The 23,530-nt window shown below is 37.7% G+C and overlaps 1 protein-coding gene across 2 annotated transcripts in view; it reads right to left on the bottom strand.

Moving 5' to 3' along the window:
- Positions 1-23,530, bottom strand: part of LOC127660780 (E3 ubiquitin-protein ligase MARCHF8-like) — a 129,353-nt gene that overhangs the window by 49,167 nt on the left and 56,656 nt on the right. Inside the window, exon 1 of one of the 2 annotated variants that reach the window (XM_052151198.1) lies at positions 1,599-1,910. The exons of the other annotated variant lie outside the window; for it this stretch is intronic. Coding sequence (XP_052007158.1) covers positions 1,599-1,628 — 30 coding nt within the window. The 5' untranslated portion in view covers positions 1,629-1,910. Of the gene's footprint in view, positions 1-1,598; positions 1,911-23,530 lie in introns of those variants that run through there. 2 annotated transcript variants of the gene reach the window in all.

Below are 23,530 nucleotides of genomic sequence, written 5' to 3'. Positions count from 1 at the left end.
CTTGCTATGTCTCAACTATATTCAAAGGAATATTCAGGGTTCAAAACAAGTTAAGCTAAGTCGATAGAATTATTTAGATCTGTCCCTCCTTTAATCCGTAAACATTAAAATACAAACTGTTTTACAGCAAAATCTCACTTTGCCCCCTGCCCTCCTTTCTCCCTCCCACCTGGAGGGGATTTCACAAAAAGCCTCTGATTTGGTGCATTCGTAAATTAATGTGATTTGCTCATGCAAATTCATCACATCACGACACAACGGTCACCAACTTTGTCTTTATTGCTGGGATAATTCAGTTAGAACAAGATAAACATCAAACTCAGTATAGAGTTAATGGCATAATGATGAACCTGGCCTCATGATGTGCAGCTGTATCATTAGACAGCAAATAACTGCCCATCGCTGAGATTTAATGACACATAATGGCTGTAGAATTACTGTACTAGTGTATATGTCACTGCACACAGACATAAAACAGTTCTAAATGACTGTGATCACAAATTCCAAACACAAATTTGGATCAGAATCTAGGAGGTCTTTCCAATCACTGCTAAGTGCTAACAGTGTAAACTTTCATTTTAAGGGGCAATATTTGTGCTGTGAAATGTATTTTCTGTGGGAAATTTGGACCTTTATGAGGGTATATTTCACATAGTACATTAATGTTAAATACTTCAATTAAATTAGATTTGGCTGTTACCTATAAAATTAAAGTAAATAATGCACAAGATGTAATAACACAGTAAACTCTCTGCTAGAATACATTTTAAATAACCAGCCTGTACTGAGAGCAAGATCTGTCTTACAGATAATACAATAACATATCTCAAAACTAAATACATAAATAGATAAGCCTACAATAAATAAATACTAGAAAACAGAAAATCAGATGAAAGCACTGCAGGGCCATATTTGCACCCACATTTTATATATCTGTGGCATTTTCACTTTTTGTCTTGGTTAATTTCCGATTCTTCCTGCTACAATGCAAAAAATATATACTTTTACTCAATATGTGTCTTGTTTTACAGTAAAATGTTCTAAGCATCATTAAATCGAAACAACTATTTTTTGCAGTGTATCCCCCTAAAATCAGTGTACATGAAATTACAACCCCTATAATGGGGCATAAAGCGGAGTTTTTAAACCATGTGGATGAAAATAAAGGATGTGGTATACATTTGTGTCTGCAGTGCAGTTTCGTTGATAACATCTGATCAGCCAATCTCATTGGTGTAAAACAGAAGTGAGATAAACAGAATGGAGAATAATTCCACAGTAGTGTTGTCCTGCAAGCAAACACAAGCACCTGACTGGAGCACACACAGACAGCGGAAAGTATAGGGTGAAAGTGGGAGGTCACTGGTGAAACATGGGATGGATATAGAAATTGCATAAATACACAACAAATGTCGCACTGTTGATTTTACACACACAAAACACTCCTGCTCACATCTGATGTTGAAATGCTTCACAAGCTGCCTCATCTCAAATAACACAACAACAGGCCTCAGATGGAGTCAACAATCACACACACTCACACTCACACAAAAAGAGGGAAATAAGCACAACAACAAAGAATTTTTTTTTTTTTTTACCTGAATCCTCATTTTCCAACAGGAATGCATTGATGAATCCTTTAGGAGAAAGCAGTCTCCTTCTTTATACAACAAACAAACTCAGACAAAGCCTTGCTGGAGAGGTTACATGTCCCCTGTATAATTCCTGAGGGATGTAGCGGAGGAGCTCAGCAGAGAGGCAGGATGCAACAGAAGGAGATTCTGTCCTAAATCCACATTCTTTCTACATACACACAAGCAGACGCACTCACAGAACAGACGATACTTGCCCAGGCTTGCTCTCAGCCGCAAACCCAGCAACTAGTCACTTCCACCAGCTGACTCCAATCAGTAGGGACAACCCACTGTATTATACATTATTTATAAGGGGGAGGAGCTGAGCTCTTTGCCTGTCAGAGGATGTGTTTCAAACTCCCACCTTCCCCACAAACTGTCATTTGTGCCAGAGCTGGGATATATAAAAAGCACCTTAGCTATGTTTGGAATGGGATACTAGCTTAATATTTACTGTGTACTGCCTATTATTTTTTTTTTAAATGTAATCTTTTTCACAATACATAGTAGGCAGTATTCTATTGTAACTGTTTCAAATATTGTTACTGTTGTCACAAGACCTAATTATATAATGAGGTCTTGTGACAGCAACTAATATATACATATATATATATATATATATATATATATATATATATATATATATATATATATATATATATATATATATATATATATATATATATATATATATATATATATATACACACACACACACACACATATACAACAGTTAGTTCTGGTCCTGAATCTGATTGGATGAGAGACCTTCCATGAGAACTGATGGTCTGACAGCATTAGCACTCTTCACTGTGTGTATCACTCCGATTGTGTTCGTGCTGTTCTAAACTAAAGTGTAAGCGTAGTGCATATGTGTTAGGAGTTACTGTCTTTACTTTTTGAAATTACATATGTTAGCCAGCAGGTGGTGGCAAAAGATCATTTTTGTGTGTAATATGAGCCAGTTGGTGACGTAAAGTGAATCCGCTAGTCATTGTTTACATAGAACAGCGCTTACACATTTGATACATACGGTTTAAAATGGCAGAGGACATTGCTGTTTCTTTAGTGAATGACATTTGCGCACTGGCTACTGCGCAATAGAGAGGAATACACCACTCGGACGTATATATTCCACTGAGAAAGCTGAGCTTCAGAAAGCTGTAAGCATCTCTGATTGGGTGTGGCAACAGGTGATTGCACACGCTCTCTCTCTCTCTCTCTCTCTCTCTCTCTCTCTCTCTCTCTCTCTCTCTCTCTCTCTCTCTCTCTCTCTCTCTCTCTCTCTCTCTCTCTCTCTCTCTCTCTCTCTCTCTCTCTCTCTCTCTCTCACACACACACACACACACACTATGTGATACTATTTCGGAAGTGAACATTTTGAATTATTAATGGAGGCTTGGACACATCATTTGTTTTGAACCAGCAATGGCAGATTCTGATCGGTCGCGTAATAAAGTAGTTCCATGGACAAATGTGTTTTTATGACCGTACCAAATTTTTTAAAATGTACTTGTTCATTGAACTGTTGTATATAAGCATTATCACACGAGCAAGAGTGATATGGCCATATTACACTCTTGCTCGTGTGATATTGCTTAAAATATATATATATATATATATATATATATATATATATATATATATATATATATATATATATATATATATATATATATATCTCTCAAGCTATATTTATCTAACAATACGTTTTGGGGTTAAATATCCAGTTGTGCAAATGTGTTTTCACTAGCAGAGTTTCTTTATGTTTTTTCCAAAACCATCTTATTTCAGAATTATTTTTTAGAAATTCTAACCACCAAACTGAACCAAACATATTTTTATATAGCTCTTGAATAAACAAGCAAACATTATTAAACCACACTGGCATACATTCAGGCACTTCAGAAATAAAATGCTTTTTTTGGTTCCTTTTTGTATACAATTATTATAATAATTATACTTATAATTTTTTAATTGCATTTATTTATTTTTAGGTGGATTTTTCTCCCTTTTTCCTCCCCAATTTGGCATGCCCAATACCGAATGCGCTCCAAGTCCTCGTGGTGGTGTAGTGACTCGCCTCAATCCGGGTGGTGTAGGACGAATCTCAGTTGCCTCCGTGTCTGAGACCGTCAATCCGCACATTTTATCAAGTGGCATGTTGAGCGTGTTACCGTGGAGACATATTGCATGTGGAGGCCCACGCTACTCTTTGCGGCATCCACGTACAACTCAACACGCACCCCACTGAGAGCGAACCACATGATAGCGACCACGAGGAGGAATTGCATTTTTAAGGAATTGTTCTGTTCTATGCAGCACATTTGAGCAAATTTGCGATTTGGTGGTGGAATGTGTTATTTGGAATGTTAAAATGAGAACTCGTTATGGCTGTTATAAGTGACAATGCGTGACAGCGGCAATGCTCTTTCGTGCACACAAATGTGCACACTACTTGCTCTGCTGTTCCGCAGCTTGTGCTCCAGTGCAGTTAAATCACAAAGCAAAATGCAAACAAATGTGTCCCGCTTCATGAATTACATCCACTAATGTACAGATGTTATCATGGTTTATTAAAATAAAAAGTTACACTAGGGCAGATTAAAAACTGGAACTCCTTGTACTAGAGGCTAATACTTTACCATGAAACCAATCAGTAACCGCATGCACCAAATTGTTAATCCATGTATTTCTACACAGACTTACAAAATCCCAGGACCAACAGTTGCAGATATAGGGAATATAGAAAAACAAACAGGGCAGATGGGCGTAAAAATGTCTTCTGAGTGAACAAAAATCTCTTCTGCTGCTGTTCTCAGTTCTCAGCTGTCTGAATGCACAAATGGAAGAGACAGTGCTAAAAACATCAAGACAATTCCTCCAGTAAAGTGTTGAAAAATAAAGGGTGGTGGCAAAGAGATACAGCGAGAGAGGGGGCGAATAAAATCAGGTGGCGAGCGAGAATCAGGTAGGGGTAAGTGAGGAGACAGTGAAACACTCTGAGCTAAATGTAGTGAAGAGGATATCAGATAACTCCTGGGGCGTGAAATTGCGATGTAATAGTCTTTTCAGTTTATATTCAAAAAGAAAGTCAAACCTTCTCACAGGGGACAGGGGTTGACAATTCACACAGAAACCTCACTATGAGCTCTCTGTGTGGGGGATGGAGGATGAGGCAGTGCACACCATGAACATTAGATTTCAACAGTCATATAAGCGAATACTCATTTAACTTTCACTAAAAGTAATGCAGCATGGACTTTCAACATCAGCAATCATGAAAACTACATTTTGATCAATGAACTCTCATTTACATTTACACTTTGCATAGTGCTTGAAGCATATGAGCGAGCATGCATGTTTTAAAATATTTAAATTGCAAAGATCTAAAGAGTGCATCAATCTAAGAAAACAAATTACACTTCAAAAAATTTGATCTCAAAACTTTTAAGTGACCTCTTTTGAAAAATACAAGCTCTGCTTTTGGGACGCTATTTTTGCAGGGCAGGGCAGAACTAAAAGAAGCAGGTCACCCTCATACACCCCTGTGATGACTGCTTCACTGAGATCAATGCCAGTAAATTCATTATCATAATCTGTTCTCATCAAAAGCAACAACATTGGAGAGATTAGTGAGTTAATAAATAACAAAAAACGAATAACGCAATCTACTATACTGTATTACTCTGAGCATTAATGCATGAACTTAAAAGGTGAAGTATGTAACCCTTTTCAGGTAATATTCACCTTTTTTTTTGCCAATGTGTGAACAGCTGTAATGCAACTTAAAAAATTAGCCCTTCCTAGGTTGCCTATTAAAGCCTGTAGACTGATTTTCATGCGAAGGGAGCGGGTCGCTTTTGCCGGGAAAATCCAAAGGATGTGACATTTATGCACGTTCCCGAGAGCCTTGCCTCAGTGCTTCTCTTCCGCTACTCAACAGCGACAACAAACTGCAACACTAAGTAACGTTATCTTAGAATGGAATCCAGCAAATTTCCGGCTCCCAGCACAATACAGACTCCTACACAAACTTAGAGTAAGCAAAAAAACAAAAAAACTTTATCTACCGAATCCAGTCTGGTTAAGCAGGAACATGATCGTGGTCGAACTAGAGTGAACATCGGCAGGGTATTTGATTCCTGGAGGGAACTTCGACCTTGAATTGGCATTCTTCTTATTGGACAGGTAAGTTTACATAACTGTAAAGCATGTGAAATATAGTGCCATAAGGATTGATCTGTGTCATTTTAGCTAAACTACAATAACTCATGAAATGAATGCTAGACAGTGTTCAAGACAATGCCATTCATTAGAGTAACATAACTTGGAGATACAGAAAATATATACATTCTATTATTATAAAACAATAGCGCATCGATAAATCAAAATGACAGTTGCGATATAATCACATCAATACTGAATTGTGTCAACATATTTATAATGTAGAGTCTATTTTATAAACAGCTACTATCATCATCCACCAAATTTAGCTAACAGCTATTGATAATCCAACATAGGCCATCATATAAATGCAGTCAATGTATCATGCAAAGAAAAGTGATTACTTCAAACTAAAGTCTTGCATAGTCAGACCTACAGTATATCTACACTTTGTTTTAGACCTGTTCCAGCACTGGAGTCAAATATAATATACATTCTCAAAGTTTGTAGTAAAACAATCATAACTGTGTAATTTTAATTATGCTACCTCATCTGTCAGCATGATGCCAGTGAATCACATTCAGTCTGTTTTGGCCGAAGCTCGCTCGCTCACGTCCCTACGGAGTGTGTGCATGAGCGCGAGCATGAGCAACATGTAGCTGGCTGCAGTTCACTTAATGGCCACAAGTGTCATTAATAACAAGGGTTTCTGAATCTTACAAACTGCAATTTTAATTTAATAAAAAAACGAATTAATTAATAAAAACATTACTGATTGAGCAGCCAGATCGATGAATTGGCCAATATTTGGCCATTTTGAGAGTATTGGTCATTCCGCCTATAGTGACAGCCTTGTCAATGGATAGTGAACATAAGATATACATTATACTGTATACATATATAGATATACTCTCTAGATCAAGGGTGGCCAATGCGTCGATCACGATCTACCAGTCGATCGCAAAGGCAATGCTGGTAGATCGCACAAAATTTAAATGTGTTAAAATTGAATAAAAAAAATAAATAAATATATATATATATATATATATATAGTCTTTCCTTCTTTTAGTTTCTGTCTGACTTGCACTTGACGAGTACATTTTGACCAGGCGAGATTTGTGTTTATTCAGTTGCCATGACAACTAGGTTTGGGCCTTCCAAGTGCTTCTGAGAACAGAGCGCGAAATTGCGAAGCTAGCAGTGTTTGAGACTAGCTACCAGCCGCTACTGTCTGATTCCATTCAGTGCAAATCATCAGAATAAGGTAAATGCCCTGGCTATTGTAATCTATTGTGCTGTAGGTGTTTTGGGTTTAGTGTTAAAACTGAATGATATCAACATTCAACATTATTACATATATATATATATTTTTTAATTAATTACAAGATTAATTCCATGTAGGGATACATGCAGTAGTCCCAACAAGCATTTAAAAAAATGTTTTAGTTGGTAGATCTTATTGAGTTGGCCATTTAAAAGTAGATCATCATGCAAAAAAGTGTGGGCACCCCCTGCTCTAGATATTGGTGTTGGTAATTGCAATAAAAAAAACCCATACTGCTTGACAACTACTAAATAACAAATGACATCATATGTAACATCAAATACAAAAGCTAAAGTTTTCAGGGATCTACGAGGTCTCTCTACTTGTAAGCCTTACTTGTAAGGACTTGATTTCCATCCAAACAGATTGATCCACTGTATATTAGAGGGATATTGATGTGATAAGTGATGTAAAACCAGGCTTTTCCAACCTGAATGAACAGAGAAGATATTCTTATACGGGTAGATGCCAAAGTGATATTAACACTGACATATATGTTGAGATAATGTCTTCTCTTTGCCTTTTTAAAGCTTCACCAAACAAATAAAACAAGTACACAATTAAGATATTACTCAATTAACTACGTACTAATTTGCGCATACATGTTACGTATTTTGTCACTTAACTGGACCACAACCATAAAAGGCACTATCTATTCTCTGTTTGTGTGTACTTTTTTCATAATTTATTTTACTTCTGCTCTAGCTTCTGTTCTACTTTATCTACTCTTGGAATTTGACAGCGTGATACTGCAGATTTTGCTGGCTCTTGTCTATTGCTTGTGATGTTCCATTTTGGTAAGTCCAGTCTGCTAAATGACTAAATGTAAATGTTCATGATTATCACATTGGTAGCTGATGTCAAACCAGAGACTATTTAGCAGAGACGGGCCACTTCTATTAAAATGAATGGGAGAAATTGGAATGCCCATTGGTCAACGGATTTAGAGTTAATTTCGGCCTTACAGGTAAAAGAGTCAATCACCTTTTAGAAACAGACATCGCCCATCAATCAACTCGAGAACGCACATACGCATTAGCTATACAAGACTGGAATTGTTGTGTTTATTTTGCGTAATCTAAGGTAAAGAAGCACTCTTTATGATACCAGTGTCGTCAGTTATCATGTTACTGCTAATTTGAATTATGTTCTTTGATCGTAATCTTGACTAACCGTTTCTGAGATTTCTGTTTTTCCCCATTCAAGTAAATAGGAGCAGCTCTTGTATACTGCTTGTTTACCTAGAAAAATAGTTGCCCGAGAGCATTCCAAAGATGGCAGCCAGTAGAATGATTTGCTAGAAAGACTTTGAACACACTATATTAAAGTAAACTGTCATGTCTCCTGTGCACTTTGCGCGAGGAGCGCTATTCGTATGATTTTGCTGCCTATGTAGTGTCACTTATAAAGTTCCATTTAAGTTAGAATATTGCCTTACAGAAGAAGGCATCTGATTATGTAGGCAGTAGACAGCCAGGTGGCTCACTAGGTTTTGGAACAGAGCCTATTTTGTTTCTGAGTGACAAATTATTTGGAAAGTGAAATGAAATGAAGTGATCTTTGCTGACTCACAATAGATATCTCCTCTGAGGAAGAGTAGATAACACCTGTGAAGTATGCCTCATGATTAAAGTTAGGACACAGACTCGCCAAACTACTTAAATCATTTCTCATTTTAAAGTGAAATCAATAAGGGCTTTGACAGTCCTGCTCTATTCTAACCTTGGCAGTCTATACATGTACTGTAATTAAGGGAGATTAGACACTATTACATGGCCTACTTCAGTGAGATGAGCATAAACAACCTTTAAAAAACTGCTTCAACTCTATTACAAGGATAACCTGTATCTATCCTGGAGCCTTTATTGGTGAGAGAACAGACATTAAGAGGGCATTTTAAAGTCATGTTGATGGGATGGCTTGTAGACAGGGTTCACAAACTGGAGGCTCTGATCTTTGAAAGCAGTCAGCCCAGTATAATGGGAGTGTTCAGGAAACTGCAGGGCTGAGGCTGCAGTCTGGGCTTGGGGTGGAATTCCCCTCATGTCCCTGTGGCCATCATTCAATACAGATTATGATTCCAGAATTTCTTCCTTCTGTGTACAAGAGTTTTCCATACATACATACAAGAGGTTGCAACCATATCTCGATTTAGCAACTACAGTGAATACTGTATTTCATGTTGCATGGCTTTCATTTGTATTACTCCATAAAACAGGTTAACCACAAATAGAACACAGCCTGAATGAATATGATTAGTGGGCAGACATATGTTTTGTCTGAGCTCATTCACTATTCCCTCTACATTGAATGCCACATAGTGCACTATATAGGGAATATTGAGCTAAATTAGACTATTCTGAAGGAAACTAGACTTTTGATAAACATAAAATCTGTCTGTGGCTCACAGTCAATTTTTTGTGCTGTTTACAGAGAACACTATCTGAGATACAGTAGGTGTGATGCCTATCGCAGTGATATCTGTCAGGTAAGAGACATTTTCTGCCATTTCATACATTATTTACTTGCATCCTGCAACAGTATGTCAAAGCTCTTTGTAATCAGACTTACAGCATTACATGGGCCATTCTATTGAGGATGGTGGCACAGCTATTGCTGTGAGCTGGCCTACTGGTTGGCAGATTGCGTTCATCTGGTGAACCCACACAGATGGACGTCTCCACTAGCCCTATCTGAATACAGCCAAGGACATTACAGGGCAAATTATTCCTTTAATAATAGACCTTAGAAGATCTCTTCAATGGCATGCACTATATAAAGCTGTATAAAGCTCCTAGATTTAATTTTCAACAACTGATGTTGTCTGGAGCTTTTTGTCTGCTAAAAATTATTGGAAAGATATTTTTTTCAAAGTTTCGTCAGCAGTACGATCCAAAATCACTTTAAAGAACTGTACAACCCATTGAAGAGACTGGACGTCTATCCCTCTCACAGCAAAGATGGCGCTGCTGTGAATAATGGCTGTGGTCAAATCAGCCAGCAACCTGAATAATATAAATTTTGTATCTAGGGTGCTATGATGAGGAGGAGGGCATGGCCAGGTCGTGAGTACGCATGCCCGGCCCTGAATTGTTCTAAATGTTCCGGGAGGGGGATAAAAACAAGCCAGAGGTGCCAGTTCGAGAGAGAGAGACTGTGTGTGTGTGTGTGTGTGTGTGTGTGTGTGTGTGTGTGTGTGTGTGTGTGTGTGTGTGTGTGTGTGTGTGTGTGTGTGTTGATTTAAGTTGATTTATGTCATTAAAAATTTCAATGACTGCTCAGCCAGTTTCCGCCTCCTCCTTGCCCATCCTTACCTGTTACATTGGTGCCGAAACCCAGGAAAGAAGAAGGATGCGATGTCGTGGAGTCCTCACCATTGCCGTTCGCCAGGGCTGTCGCCAGGGGACGGAGGAGTCACTGCCGGCCACCGGGAGTTAGAGGATTTACTGCCATCTGCCAGGAATGGGAGGAGTTGTTCTGTCCACCAGGGGAGGAGCAGCTATCATCCGCAAGAGGGTGGAGGAGTGGCTGAGGGCCAGGCGACGGCATGTCCAGGGACCGGCAAGCAAGTTATTCTCTCTCTCTCCTCTCTCTCTGTCTGTCTCTCCCCCTAGCTCTTTCCCTCTCCCTTCCCTCGTCTCTCCCAGGGCTTCAGAGAGGTGGGGAAGACAGTGTGTGTGTCTGTGTATTTAAGTTGATTTATGTCATTAAACGTTTATTTGACTGCTCAGCTGGTTCCCGCCTCCTCCTTGCCCATCCTTACCCATTACAGGTGCTCTAGGTGATTGGTAGGATGTTGCTAAGATTGTCTGGATGGTGGTAGCTGTTAGGAAGTTACTAGGGTGCTTTGGATTGTTATTAAGATGTTACTAAAGCACTCTGGGTGGTTGATAAATGTTATTAGGGTGCTTTGTGTGGTTGTGGCTGTTAGACATTATAAGGGTGCTCTGGGTGGTTGTTAGGACGTTACAAGGGTGATTTTCATGGTTGTTACAACGTTACCAAGGTGCTTTGGGTGGTTGTGTCAGTTAGGGCATTATAAGGGTGCTCTGGGTGGTTGTTAGGATGTTACTATGGTGCTTTGCATGGTTGTTAGGACATTACCAAAGCAATTTGTGTTGTTGTTAGGATGTTACTAAGGTGCTTTGAGTGGTTGTGGCTGTTAGGATGTTACAAGGGTGCTCTGGGTGGTTGTTAGGATTTTACTATAGTGCTTTGCATGGTTTTTAGTATGTTACTAAAGCACTCTGGGTGGTTGATGGTATGTTACTAGGATGCTTTGGGTGGTTGTGGCTATTAAAGGACATTATAAGGATGCTCTGGGTGGTTGTTAGGATGTTACTAAAGCACTCTGGGAGGTTGTTAGGATGTTACTAGTATGCTTTGGGTTGTTGTGGCTTATAGGCCATAATAAGGGTGCTCTGGGTAGTTGTTAGGATGTTACTAGGGTGCTTGAGGCTGTTAGGATGTTATAAGAGTGTTTTGCATGGTTGTTAGGATGTTACTAAAGCACTCTGGGTGGTTGTTAGGATGTTACTAGTGTGCTTTGGGTGGTTGTGGCTTATAGGACATTATAAGGGTGCTCTTGTTGGTTGTTAGAATGTTACTAAGACAATCTGGGAGGTTGTTAGGATGTTACTAAGGTGCTTTGGGTGGTTAAGGCTGTTAGGGCATTATCAGGGTGCTCTTAGTGGTTGCTAAGAAGTTACTACGGTGCTTTGGATGATTGTTAGAATGTTACTATGACACTCTGAGAGGTTGTAAGGACGTTACTAGGGTGCTTTTCGTGGTTGTGGCAGATAGGATGTTATAAGGGTGCTCTGGGTGATGGTTAGGACGTAACTAGGGTGCTTTTGGTGGTTGCTTGCCTGTTACAGACTGAAAAAGTGCACTAGCTTGCAGTAGCAGAGGCAAGAAATACTGAGGTTGTCTGAATTAATTCAAAGCCATCTGCATCCACAGGGGAGAACCCACATCATAACGAACTTTCTAACTCATTAGCTAATGTCTAATTACTGTAATGATTTTGAAGTGGAGATAAAATGGAAAAAATAGCAAAAGGTACAGGACATAATGATACTTAGTAACTTTTCTAAAATGACTAAGCTATAAAGCTCAATCCACACTGAGACCCTGTGTGCTTCAGTGTAGCCTGCGGCCTTTTTAGCATCCAGATTGGGCCATTAATTAAGATCAGTCATGAGGCTCATGAGGGAGAATAAGTCACAAACTGCTTTGATTACATGCGACAGAATTCTGCATCACTGTTCCTGGTTAAAGGCCCACACAAACGAAAAGGCCTCAAAGGAGTATTGAACAGTGTATCTCTAGAGCGGTAACGACAAAACTCACTTCCCATCTGCCGAAAAGTCATTTACTGTAAAAACAATATCAGTGGCTTTCAGTTCCCATATCAAATTCTGCCGTTATTTATGATAAGAACCACAATAAAGAATGCAATGCTTGTGAAACATTTAATGTGATTTATTTTAAACCTCATCATCTTCTGCAAGAGGTTTTATATGTCTACTTCAAGTCCTCCTCAGAAGCTGTAATTACAAAATGATTAAATGCCATTTTTTTTAAATAAAAAAAAGATGCATAATGTAACTTATTGTAATGTAAATGCATTATTAGTGCTGTTGCAACAAAACTTTATTATTGCCAATACCAATTTGCTTTTGCCATGCTTCTTTAATAAACACACCCTCAAAACGGAAAGTCAGGCCTTTAAAAAAAAAAATGTCCCTCTGGAAATGAAAACATTTTGATAGTGTTCATCTTGTAAATATGATCATTTTGACATGACTTAACGGCAGGTTGATCTGTTTTATACTGAAAAAATGGAGCTGTAATCACACCTCCAGCAGATGTCTGATCTGCACACTGCTAAGGAACTCCAGCATCCCACACATGGCCCTGCTAGAGCTGCTGCTGCTTTCATCTGTTTGTGGTTTACAGACATTTTCAGGCATACTTATCTTTACCAGAGGGTCATTTTTACCAGTGGGTGAATTCCCATCTCTTCCTGTCCCAGGAAAGAAGCCTTCAGATTTCAGAGAGTTTACTCATCTATCTCTAAGGATGCATGTATTCATTTGCAAAACTCTGCAAATGAATACACAAAGCATTTGTAGTAAACAAACTGCTCTGTACAAAGGGAACTGGTTACAGAAAGAGACACAATTCCTCTTTCATTTTCACACCACTGTTGCAAGACTTTGAATAGCCGGCAAACAAAAAAAAGGAAACATTTTTTGAGAAAGGTCAGGCGCCTCATTTGTTGTAATTAATGAAAATAATGTGCAAATCTGTGAGGTGCCATAAGCTATCAGTGATTCAAACAATGAGGATTAACAATGTCATTGTTGTTTAAAGGATTGCAGAAGAAATATTACACAAAAAGTCAAATTATAGGGAACTCTAGTTTCCTGTATCTAACTGGTATAGCATGGTGCTAGCAATGCCAAGGTCATAGGTTTGATTCCAAGGGACCTCACAAACTGATAGAAATGTATATCCTGGATGAACTAATACACAATATGAATACTGGCAAAACTTCCACTTTTGCCAGTAAGTTACCTGATCTAATTCCATAAACACCAAAATCTCCCTCTGAGCATTTGTCATGGCCATGTTGTCTTTATGATGTTTGTTTTGAGCATCAAATAAAAAAAAGTGTACTTTTGAACAACCAGAGAGACAGGCTTCAAAATTATACATTTTTAACGTTAAGATAGTAACCCAGCAAGCTACAATCTCCTCAGCTGGTATGCATGATTGTACATAAAATGTTTCCATCCAAACCACACTTAAGATTAGTTTTAAAAAGTGCTGTCTGTCGATTACATTTTTAAATCGTAATTAATCTCATAGTTTTTCATAGTTAATCGCGATAAATCGCATATTTTGAAAGTGCTGAAATTTGACTCTACTTCTTTTCCTGTCAAAATGCATTTATTTTCTGCTTAGGAAAAAAAAAAAAAAAATTAACAATATAATGCTTTATTACCATTTTCAAAATAAAATGGTAGATGCATAGAAATGCACTAAAATAGCACCAATTAACGTTTATAAATAGCAACATTAAACGTTTTCCAAAGTGTAAGCGGGAGTTTGACTTACCGAAAGAATTAGTCCCCATAGGTTTAGTATTAATTGCAATGGGCAATAAATCTCATCCTCCACAATATTAACTGGCTGGTAGACTGTGGCTATCCACTTTGCTGCAGAAATTGTGAAGCCGTGTTCATGATTCGCATGATTCTGACATCAAGCGCTGCTTTGAACTCCACATGAAAAGTGCTTGAGGACAAAAACGTCTCATTCTGCATTTTGGTGATAGATACAACTTGACTTGATCTTGATCTTTTAAATATATAAATTAGCCTTTATTCTGCTATATTGTATATTGAGTTTATATGTTTATACATGCATTGTATACTATAAATTGTCACATTCTCTTACAATAACCATTAATTCTATGTCCTGTCAGTTGTCTATGTATTTAGGAATTGTGCTATCATTATTTACACCTGTCAATATAGTTGTCTATATTGTAAATGAGTCTATCCAATAAAATAGAGAGCGAGATAGATCTAGACTTTGGACTAATGTCTTTCACTTCTCCAAGACTCAGGGCTCCATAAATTATAAGAGTGGTAATGAAAATGTCATCTCTCTGCCAAAGTTGCCCCCTCTCATTTACTATTCCTCAAATTTATCATCTCCAGCACAGCGCATGTATTTGCATTTAAAGCCATGCATTTTAAAGTCTAATGATGAGAAAAACATGCATTATTAGCATTCAAAGTGTTGAAATCTCAAACTTTATATAGCTTATGTGCTTCTTAGCACACCGTAACCCCCCTTAGGAATGAGATTTCTTCAATGAATGATAAGCTGACAAAGTAACTTGCCAGTAGATTAATGAATGAACAGAATATTCTCTAAAGCCAATACATTTTTATGGTGCAAACACTAGCATGTCTTCATATAGCAATCTTGGCAAGGATGTCAGATGTGGGCTTGGTGCTTGACATATGACTGAGGAAGTGTGAAGCTGTAATAGTTTGCATAACTCAAGCAGCTGACTTCACCCTTCATCTCCTATTGAAGCGCAGCCAACAGCTGACCTCAGCACTGTGCAGGTGTGTCCCACCTAACGGATGCAGGAATTTATAGAGTCTAACACATCCCAGATGTTTGCACTGTCAAGATATGCCATGCAAATGAAAAGAAACCTTAATTATACTTTGAAAGAAAATGAAAAATGATTACAGAGGTAAATAAATTATGCTAAACCATTTCTCAGAACTTCACTTTTCTAAGTGATTTTTGTAATGACATTTACCAAGTCCCAATATAATTTAGCAGATATTTAGTGGCTATTCATCCCCCTCAAGTTCTCAAAGGTGAAGTTTATTACATTAACTATGGACATGTTCCACTCACACTTGACAACCAGAAACTGTCCAAATGCATTTTGTTTTAATTTTGAACAGTATATGTATTATTTTTATCATCTAAAATCCAACAAACTACTTGTTGTGAATCAATCTGCTTAAAAAGTGGGTTTGGACAATATTTATTTACAATAAATGCAACTTTGTTATTTTCTTATATAGTGTGTGATAGAAAATCTGGTAACACTTTACAATAATGTTCCATTTGCAAACATTAGTTAACACCATTATTTAATATGAACGAACAATACTTCTACAGCATTTATTCATCTTGGGTCATGTTAATTTCAACATATAGTAAAACATTAATACAAAGTACAATAATACAAAAGTTGTATATCTTAACATTAGTTAATGCACTATGAACTAACAATGAACAATTATATTTTTATTAACTAACATTAATGGTGCACACAGTATTTTTTTTAATTGGACTTACACTGATTCTTAGTGGTGTGGATGCAGCATTTTCAGTTACAGATGCCATTATAGAAATTCACTATTCACAGTAAGCCATAATTAACTTAATTCATGAGGGAAAGTGTCCAATAACAGAGTATTGAAGTATTCGGCTGGTCATGTGATCCAAACATGGCAGCCCCATGAGGGTACCCTCTCCATGTAGAATAAAATACCTTTTATAAGGTAACTGATATGACAGGAGTTTTCATCTCATGTGAGTGCTCATGATTATTTATATATGTTTAAAAATTACAATGAATCTATTTAGAAGTAAAACTTTTTTAAATGAGGGAAGAAATGCTGAGTGCACCTTTAATAAATGCTGTAATAAAAACATACATTGTTCATTGTTCGTTCACGATAACTTTTGCATTAACTAATGTTTATGAATGGAATCTTATTTTAAAGTGTTACCAAAAATCTGATAGTGTGGCTTTTTTAGGGGGCCACGTTTAATTAATATTTACTCAAGACCCAGAAAGAATACAATAAAAGGCGCTGTGCTGATGAGGCCACAAATTCCCAAAAACTCTACTAATTTAGCAACCACTGCTGGCCATCATCCCTAAACTGCCACTCAGTGTCTCTCCTGTGTAGTTCCCTCCTAAGCCAGTGTCTGTGTTTAAAAAGATTTTAATATTTTTAAGTACTTCTAAAGTAATTTTAAAGCTGAATTGTTTCAACTGCCTTATTGGACCAAATTGAACAAATTAGACATAGGGAAAAAATAAGTGTGCGTGCTTAACCTGTAGATATGGGCTTTGGAATTGGCCTTCTGAGAACCACTTAAAAGATGCCCTCTAGAAACTTGGTTTACTTATTTTAATGAGGCAGAATTCAAGAGATGATTTTTCTCATGTAAAACAACAGCCAATGCAATAACTTGTGACTCACAAGTGTCTAAAGCCTAACTGGATAGGACTAGTTTTCCCTGAAGCTGTAAGGTGTAAATTTGTGTTTCACAGATGTAGTTTGATTTCAATCCCGTCTGAATCAAACAAGTCAGTGTTTATCTAACATATCCTCGGTAAACGGAGGAAATTACTGACAGTTTTCCAGCAAAATTGCGTGTCCTACCAGATTGGAATATCTGGGATTGTGGTAGCTATACTAATATATATATATATATATATATATATATATAAAATAAATTACATTTTTTCAAAAACAAAATTCTAATTTTATTTTATTTATCCTTGAAATGGCATAATAGCTTGTCTTATTTTTGTACTGCCTGGTGCATGTTTATTATTGAGTAGCAGTAGCAGTGTCAGGTAAGCACCTCAGCAGCATCACAGGATGCTTCCACTTTCATGTTTTAAACTGGAACAATGAATTGGCTCAAAATAACGTAAAAATAACCACAGACCCCTTAATGTAAAGCATAATTGCTATCATTGCTTTCAATGATGTGCCACCTGCAGGGTTGTTAAAATATATTACTACAGATTACAGAATACAAAATACATACTGCAAAATGTAATTTGCAACATATTCCATTAGACTACTCAAGGTCTGTAATCTAAATACATTGGATTACGAGTTATGACTATAAATGTATATATATGTATATATATATATATATATATATATATATATAGTATATATATATATATATATATATATATATATATATATATATATATATATATATATATATATATATATATATATGTGTCATAACAAGAAATTATACATGATTGTAACGTAGTCATAGGATGGGCAAGGAGGCGGTGGGAGCAGTCAGAGTAAAATATTAAATGACACAAAGGAACTTAAACATAACATATTCAATGGATGGGCAAGGAGGAAGGTTGGGCTGACATAAAGGAACTTAAACCTAAAACACTCAGACAGCGAGGCTGTGTGTGTGTGTGTGTGTGTGTGTGTGTGTGTGTCTCTCTCGCTCTCTTGAACTGGCATCCCCGGCTCCTCTTTATCCCTCTTCCGGCTGATTGGGCCGATTCAGCACCAGGCGTCTATCATTATGGTATGGCTATACACTACTCCTCGTCACATACCCCAAGCGCCCGATTCAGGCTAGGGAAACCTCCGGCCTGACTTACTCCCCCCTCCTTTCCAGGAGGGGAGGTGTTGCCCTTTCAGCCTCCTGGGAATCTGAGTAGGATGAGGGGAGGGAGAGGGAACCAGCTGTGCAGCGGTACTCCGCAACACTGGCCGATGGCATCCTGGCAGAAGGCAGCGGCTATTTCATCTCCTGGTGGATGGCAGTGGGCTCCTTCGCCTTCTGGCAAACCGCTCCAGTACCACCAGACCATATCTCCTCTACGTTGCGACCCTCAATAAGCAGTGAGGGCTCTCTGACAGCGCATCCCTCCTCCCTCCAGGGTTTTAGCATCAACGAAACATGGTTCGGGAAAGGAGGAAGCAGGAGCCGGATCCACTTTCAACAAGACTTTAATTAGACTGAACATCAAACTGAAAACACAGCAACATAAACACACAGATCGGCCGCATGTGTCTATTTCTCCCTCTCTCTGGTGTTCCCGTCTCTTCCCTTATCTCCCTCCTGCTGATTAGGCAACTCAGCGCTGGGCGTGCATCCTCATGGCATGGGCACACCCTCCTCGTCACACTTCTCCACCACCTGATTCAGGCCAGGGCACCATCTGGACTGGTTTACCCCCTCTCTGGAGGGGAGATGCTGCCCTTCCAGCCGTTCCGCCTCCTGATGGTCCTCCCCGCCTCATGAGAATCTGAGAGAGACGAGGGGAGAGAGAAAGAGCAAGCAGGAGAGACAAAGAGAGAAAGAGGAGAGAGAGAGAAAAAAAAGAAAAATCGCTCTTCTTCTTCTCCACAACATGATACTGCTTCACGGTTGGGATGGTGTTCTTCATCTTGTTTAATTTTGGTTCATCGGACCAGATGACATTTCTCCAAAAAGTAAGATCTTTGTCCCCATGTGCACTTGCAAACTGTAGTCTGCTTTTTTATGGTGGTTTTGGAGCAGTGGCTTCTTCCTTGCTGAACAGCCTTTCAGGTTATGTTTATATATTACTTGTTTTACTGTGGATATAGATACTTGTCTACACGTTTCCTCCAGCATATTCACAAGGTCCTTTGCTGTTGTTTTGGGATTGATTTGCACTTTTAACACCAAACTATGTTGATCTCTAGGAGACAGACTATCTCTCCTTCCTGAGAGGTATGATGGCTGTGTGGTCCCATGTTGTTTATACTTGCATACTATTGTTTTTACAGATGAACGTGGTACCTTCAGGAATTTGGAAATTGCTCCAAAGGATGAACCAGACTTGTGGAAGTCCACAATTTTTTTTCTGATGTTTATTTTGATTTTTCCATGATGTCAAGCAAAGAGGCACTGAGTTTGAAGGTAGGCCTTAAAATACATCCACAGGTGTATCCAAATACACCTCCAATTGACTCCAATTAACCAGAAGCTAATTGGCTAAGTGCCTAAAGGCTAGACATCATTTTCTGGAATTTTCCAAGCTGCTTAAAGGCACAGTTAACTTAATGTATGTAAACTTCTGACCCACTGGAATTGTGATATTGTCAATTAAATCTGTCTGTAAACAATTGTTGGAAAAATTACTTGTGTCATGCACAAAGTAGATGTCCTAAACAAATTGCCAAAACTATAGTTTGCTGATATGAAATCTTGGAGTGGTTACAAAATTAGTTTTAATTAATTCAACCTAAGTGTATGTAAACTTCTGACTTCAACTGTATATAGATACATGTTTTCCAACTGAATAGACTTAATATTAAATGAAACAAAAGACAATGAAATGCAAAGTAATCTCTTAAGTAATCAAAATACATTTTGAAGGTAACTTTATTCTGATTACTAAATATTTAAATTGTAACTGTAGTTACTAATAGTTTGTATTTTAAATATGTAATCCCATTACATGTATTCCATTACTCCCCAACACGGGCAACCTGTACATATCTTATGAAATAAAAAAATGTGTTTTGGGGTTTCATAACCATTTAAAAGGGATAGATTAAAGTGTAAAACCCACAGAGATCACAATACTGTTCAAATCAGTACATAAAATCATAGATGTCCTATTTTATAGCTGAGGTGTGTTATTTTTTCTATGGTAAAATTATTTCTCGTACCCCATCTTTATATGCAGAATTGACTATTAGTAAGTCATTTATAGGTTGATTTCACTGAAAAGTGTAACATAGATCAAAGCAAAATACTTAAGACGAGTGCTAAACATAGCAACCTCACTATAGCTACCCTTTTCCTTAAACTTCTCTGCTTCTTCATCTACAACTCCAGACAGCTTGAACAAATTGAACTTCTGATCCAGCATTCCCATTAGATTTTGGTTAAAAAATCTGAAGTGACAGCCCAAGCAGATGGTGATATCTTCCTAATAACAAGCCCTGGCTTACAGAATCTTTCTTTGAGTGGTTAGTCTTTTTGCTACTCGTGTTCAAGCAAGCTGTGATGGAAAAGTTCTGTGAGCTCTTTCATTGTTTGGTCTCAGTTGTTAGAGATTGGTGAAGACACAGATGACTGTAAACAGACTGATAACAGACTAGAATAAAGATGTCTTCCTTTTATAACTCATAACTCAGCAATGAATCTCCTCTGTGTATGTTTTGCAAAAAGCTCACGAAGGCAGTGATTTGTTTATGGAATCGTAGAAATTTGATACAGTTGGGAAATGCATAAAAATACAATGCCTGTGTCAATATTGGGCTTAGTAAATATCACAACCAATTCAGTGGAAAAATTAAAGGTGAGATATGAATAAAACCCTGCATGAATACTGACAGTTTAAAACTGAGGTACTGTAGTTATTTCCATGCATGTGTAATGTATCCATATTTTAAAAATTACTGTCGGGCTTCTAATATAATTTACAAAATTAAAGTTGAATCGGTTTCAGGCATGAGCTCTTGGGTTCAAAAGTCTGCCACTAAAGTCATGACATCAAAATATCTTTCACAAGTCTTTCCCCAGGCAGCTAACTCAGTTTCCACCAACAAGCAATTTGTCTGCCCAGAATGAATGCTGAATTGTTGTGCAAAGCAGCACAATTACCATCAATCAGAAGCTATTTGATATTAAACGAAAGGGGGGGCGGCTGGCCCAATGGGATTTCACAGAAAGAGAAACCAAGCAATCGACAAAATGTCCTGCCACTTATCACGGCTTGTAAGGACAAAATCTTTAAATGGAAGAGCTTTTATGGCTTGTCGCTATTTTGCATCATGCCAGGTTAAGACACAACGTTAAAAAATCTATTTCATAGCTCAATTCCAGGTGCTTTGGAGCTTAGAAGCAAAAAAATGTTGAAGCAAAAAAAAGTTTACTCTGAGTGCCGGTTCATCAAGGAAGGTGGTAGGCATTATACATCCTAGTTCATGCACTGGCTCTAACGTCTTTATGAAAGCTCTTCTTTAGTCAGTGCTTCATTTGTTTCACACTGCTTCTCAGAACTTTCAGATTATGCTGAACGTTTGCATTATGACATCTGTATAAATTAATCTATCTACATATTCAAAATGGAAATTACAAAGTAAAAGAACTCAGAGGCCCATGTTTGGCACCATCCGAACCTAAAGGTAATTATCTTTTATTAGAGATGCCTGCTAAGGCAAGCAGCACTATTGCTATTACTCATACTTACTGTGGAATTTCAAAACATCTAATCATAAGTATTCAACTTTGGTATAACTTGTTCCACACCCGTTGTGCAATGTAACAGACATAAATGATACCTCTATTCGTGCAGACTGCTGGAGAGAGGTGTGCTATGACTTTTCTAAGTAAAATTCCATAGACTGACATTGAAGGAGGAACTCAAGCATTATCTGTAGGTACAGGAATATCAATGAGAATTGATGATATCCTCTTTTGATTAGGGCCAGTAAGCAACCACCTAGCAACTACCCAAAACACCCTAGAAACTGCACAGTGTCACCATGGCAACCACCTAAAAACACCCTTACAATGTAGTAGCAAGCTTTGCATTGGCAAGCACCACACACATTATCTGCTCTTAGCCAATTGCTAATCAGGAAGGAAAAGGATGTTTTTTTATTCCGGTGACACCAAATAAAGGTATATGGTCAGGACATTATCTGATAGATAAATCTCAACAGTTTGTCTTGGCTTGCCCTGTTTACACAACATGTTCCAGTGAAAATAAAGCTAAGCTTTGCCATTATAAGGAAAAACTACAGACAACACTGACTAAATGCTTCCCTCAGTGATTAATAATTTACATCTCCCTTTGTATAAGTAAAAATAAATATATATATAAAACATGAGGGTGAGAAGATGATAACGCTACCTTAAAGATTAATTAAACATTAATAAGCAATCAAACAAACAAGATCAGAAGAAAGTGGTTGCCATGGAAATTCATTCCTCTGTTGCGATGCATAAATGTGGCTCCTAAATTGATACATTCTCATTTCTACATTGACATTTTAAACATTCCCTTGGCTTGCCATGCCTGGCAGCAGCTTTGTCCCTTACTACATTAATGTGACTGAGAGTTGACTGCTACATTCTGATTGCTGTCATTATCCATGTGGAGACCTTGTGCCATGTGCTCCACTGTATAAAGACAGCCTGGTCAACTCAATTTATCAGAGCCACAAGCTACAACAAACCCTTCATGTCAGGTTCATTCTACTGTTGAAAATGCAGCAAGTAATTAGACTCTCTGAAAGGAGCCATATTGACCATTGGGTTCATTTGCAAACCATGTAAAATAAAAAAAAAATATAAAAAAAATTGACAATAAATAACCTAAAACTATGACCACAAACAGATATGAACCAAATTTTTTTGAGGGGGCACCAGGGTCAACCAAACCCAGACCACCACCACCACCACCACCCCCATAATTTATGCAAAATTCATATTAAATACAAAAAGCAGTATAATTCACAGGTTTTAATCAGTAATTGTATCAGTAATGGTTGCATTCGAATGCACTTTTATGACATGGAGTGCATGTCTGACATCATGCTCCCTAGGTTGAAGTTTCTTGAGTACATACATTATGTATCTATTGGCTAAAGCATTTTTAGAAGAGGCCGTTCATACCAGAATGATATACAGTATATTAACCTTTCCATTAAGGAGCAATATTTGACCCCTGGAGATGTTTTTCACTGGCTTTTTTTATTTATTTTTTATTTTAAGAGGGCATTGGGGCATCATCTGGCACAACAGTTCTAATTCATGTTTCACCTTTGTGGTTTTAATTAACTATAATTTTCACATACAACAGTGCATCATGGATTATTAGGATTTATAATTAATATATAAATTAATTACATTTCAACTACACAATGGCTAGGGATGTGTAAAATGGCATAATTTCAAAATCAACTAGTCTGTGGGTTATGCCAATGTTTATTCAAAGCCCTCTATAATTAGGCTGGAGTAATTTCCTCAAGACACCAATCAGATGCGTTTCTTAAATGTAAGCGCTGCCCTTCAGTAGGATTAC

This window comes from Xyrauchen texanus, chromosome 20 (genome assembly GCF_025860055.1).
Source record: "Xyrauchen texanus isolate HMW12.3.18 chromosome 20, RBS_HiC_50CHRs, whole genome shotgun sequence".
NCBI classification, from domain to species: Eukaryota; Metazoa; Chordata; class Actinopteri; order Cypriniformes; family Catostomidae; genus Xyrauchen; species Xyrauchen texanus.
Note: the sequence above shows the minus strand (reverse complement) of the source record. Positions and strands in the feature narration are given on the sequence as shown.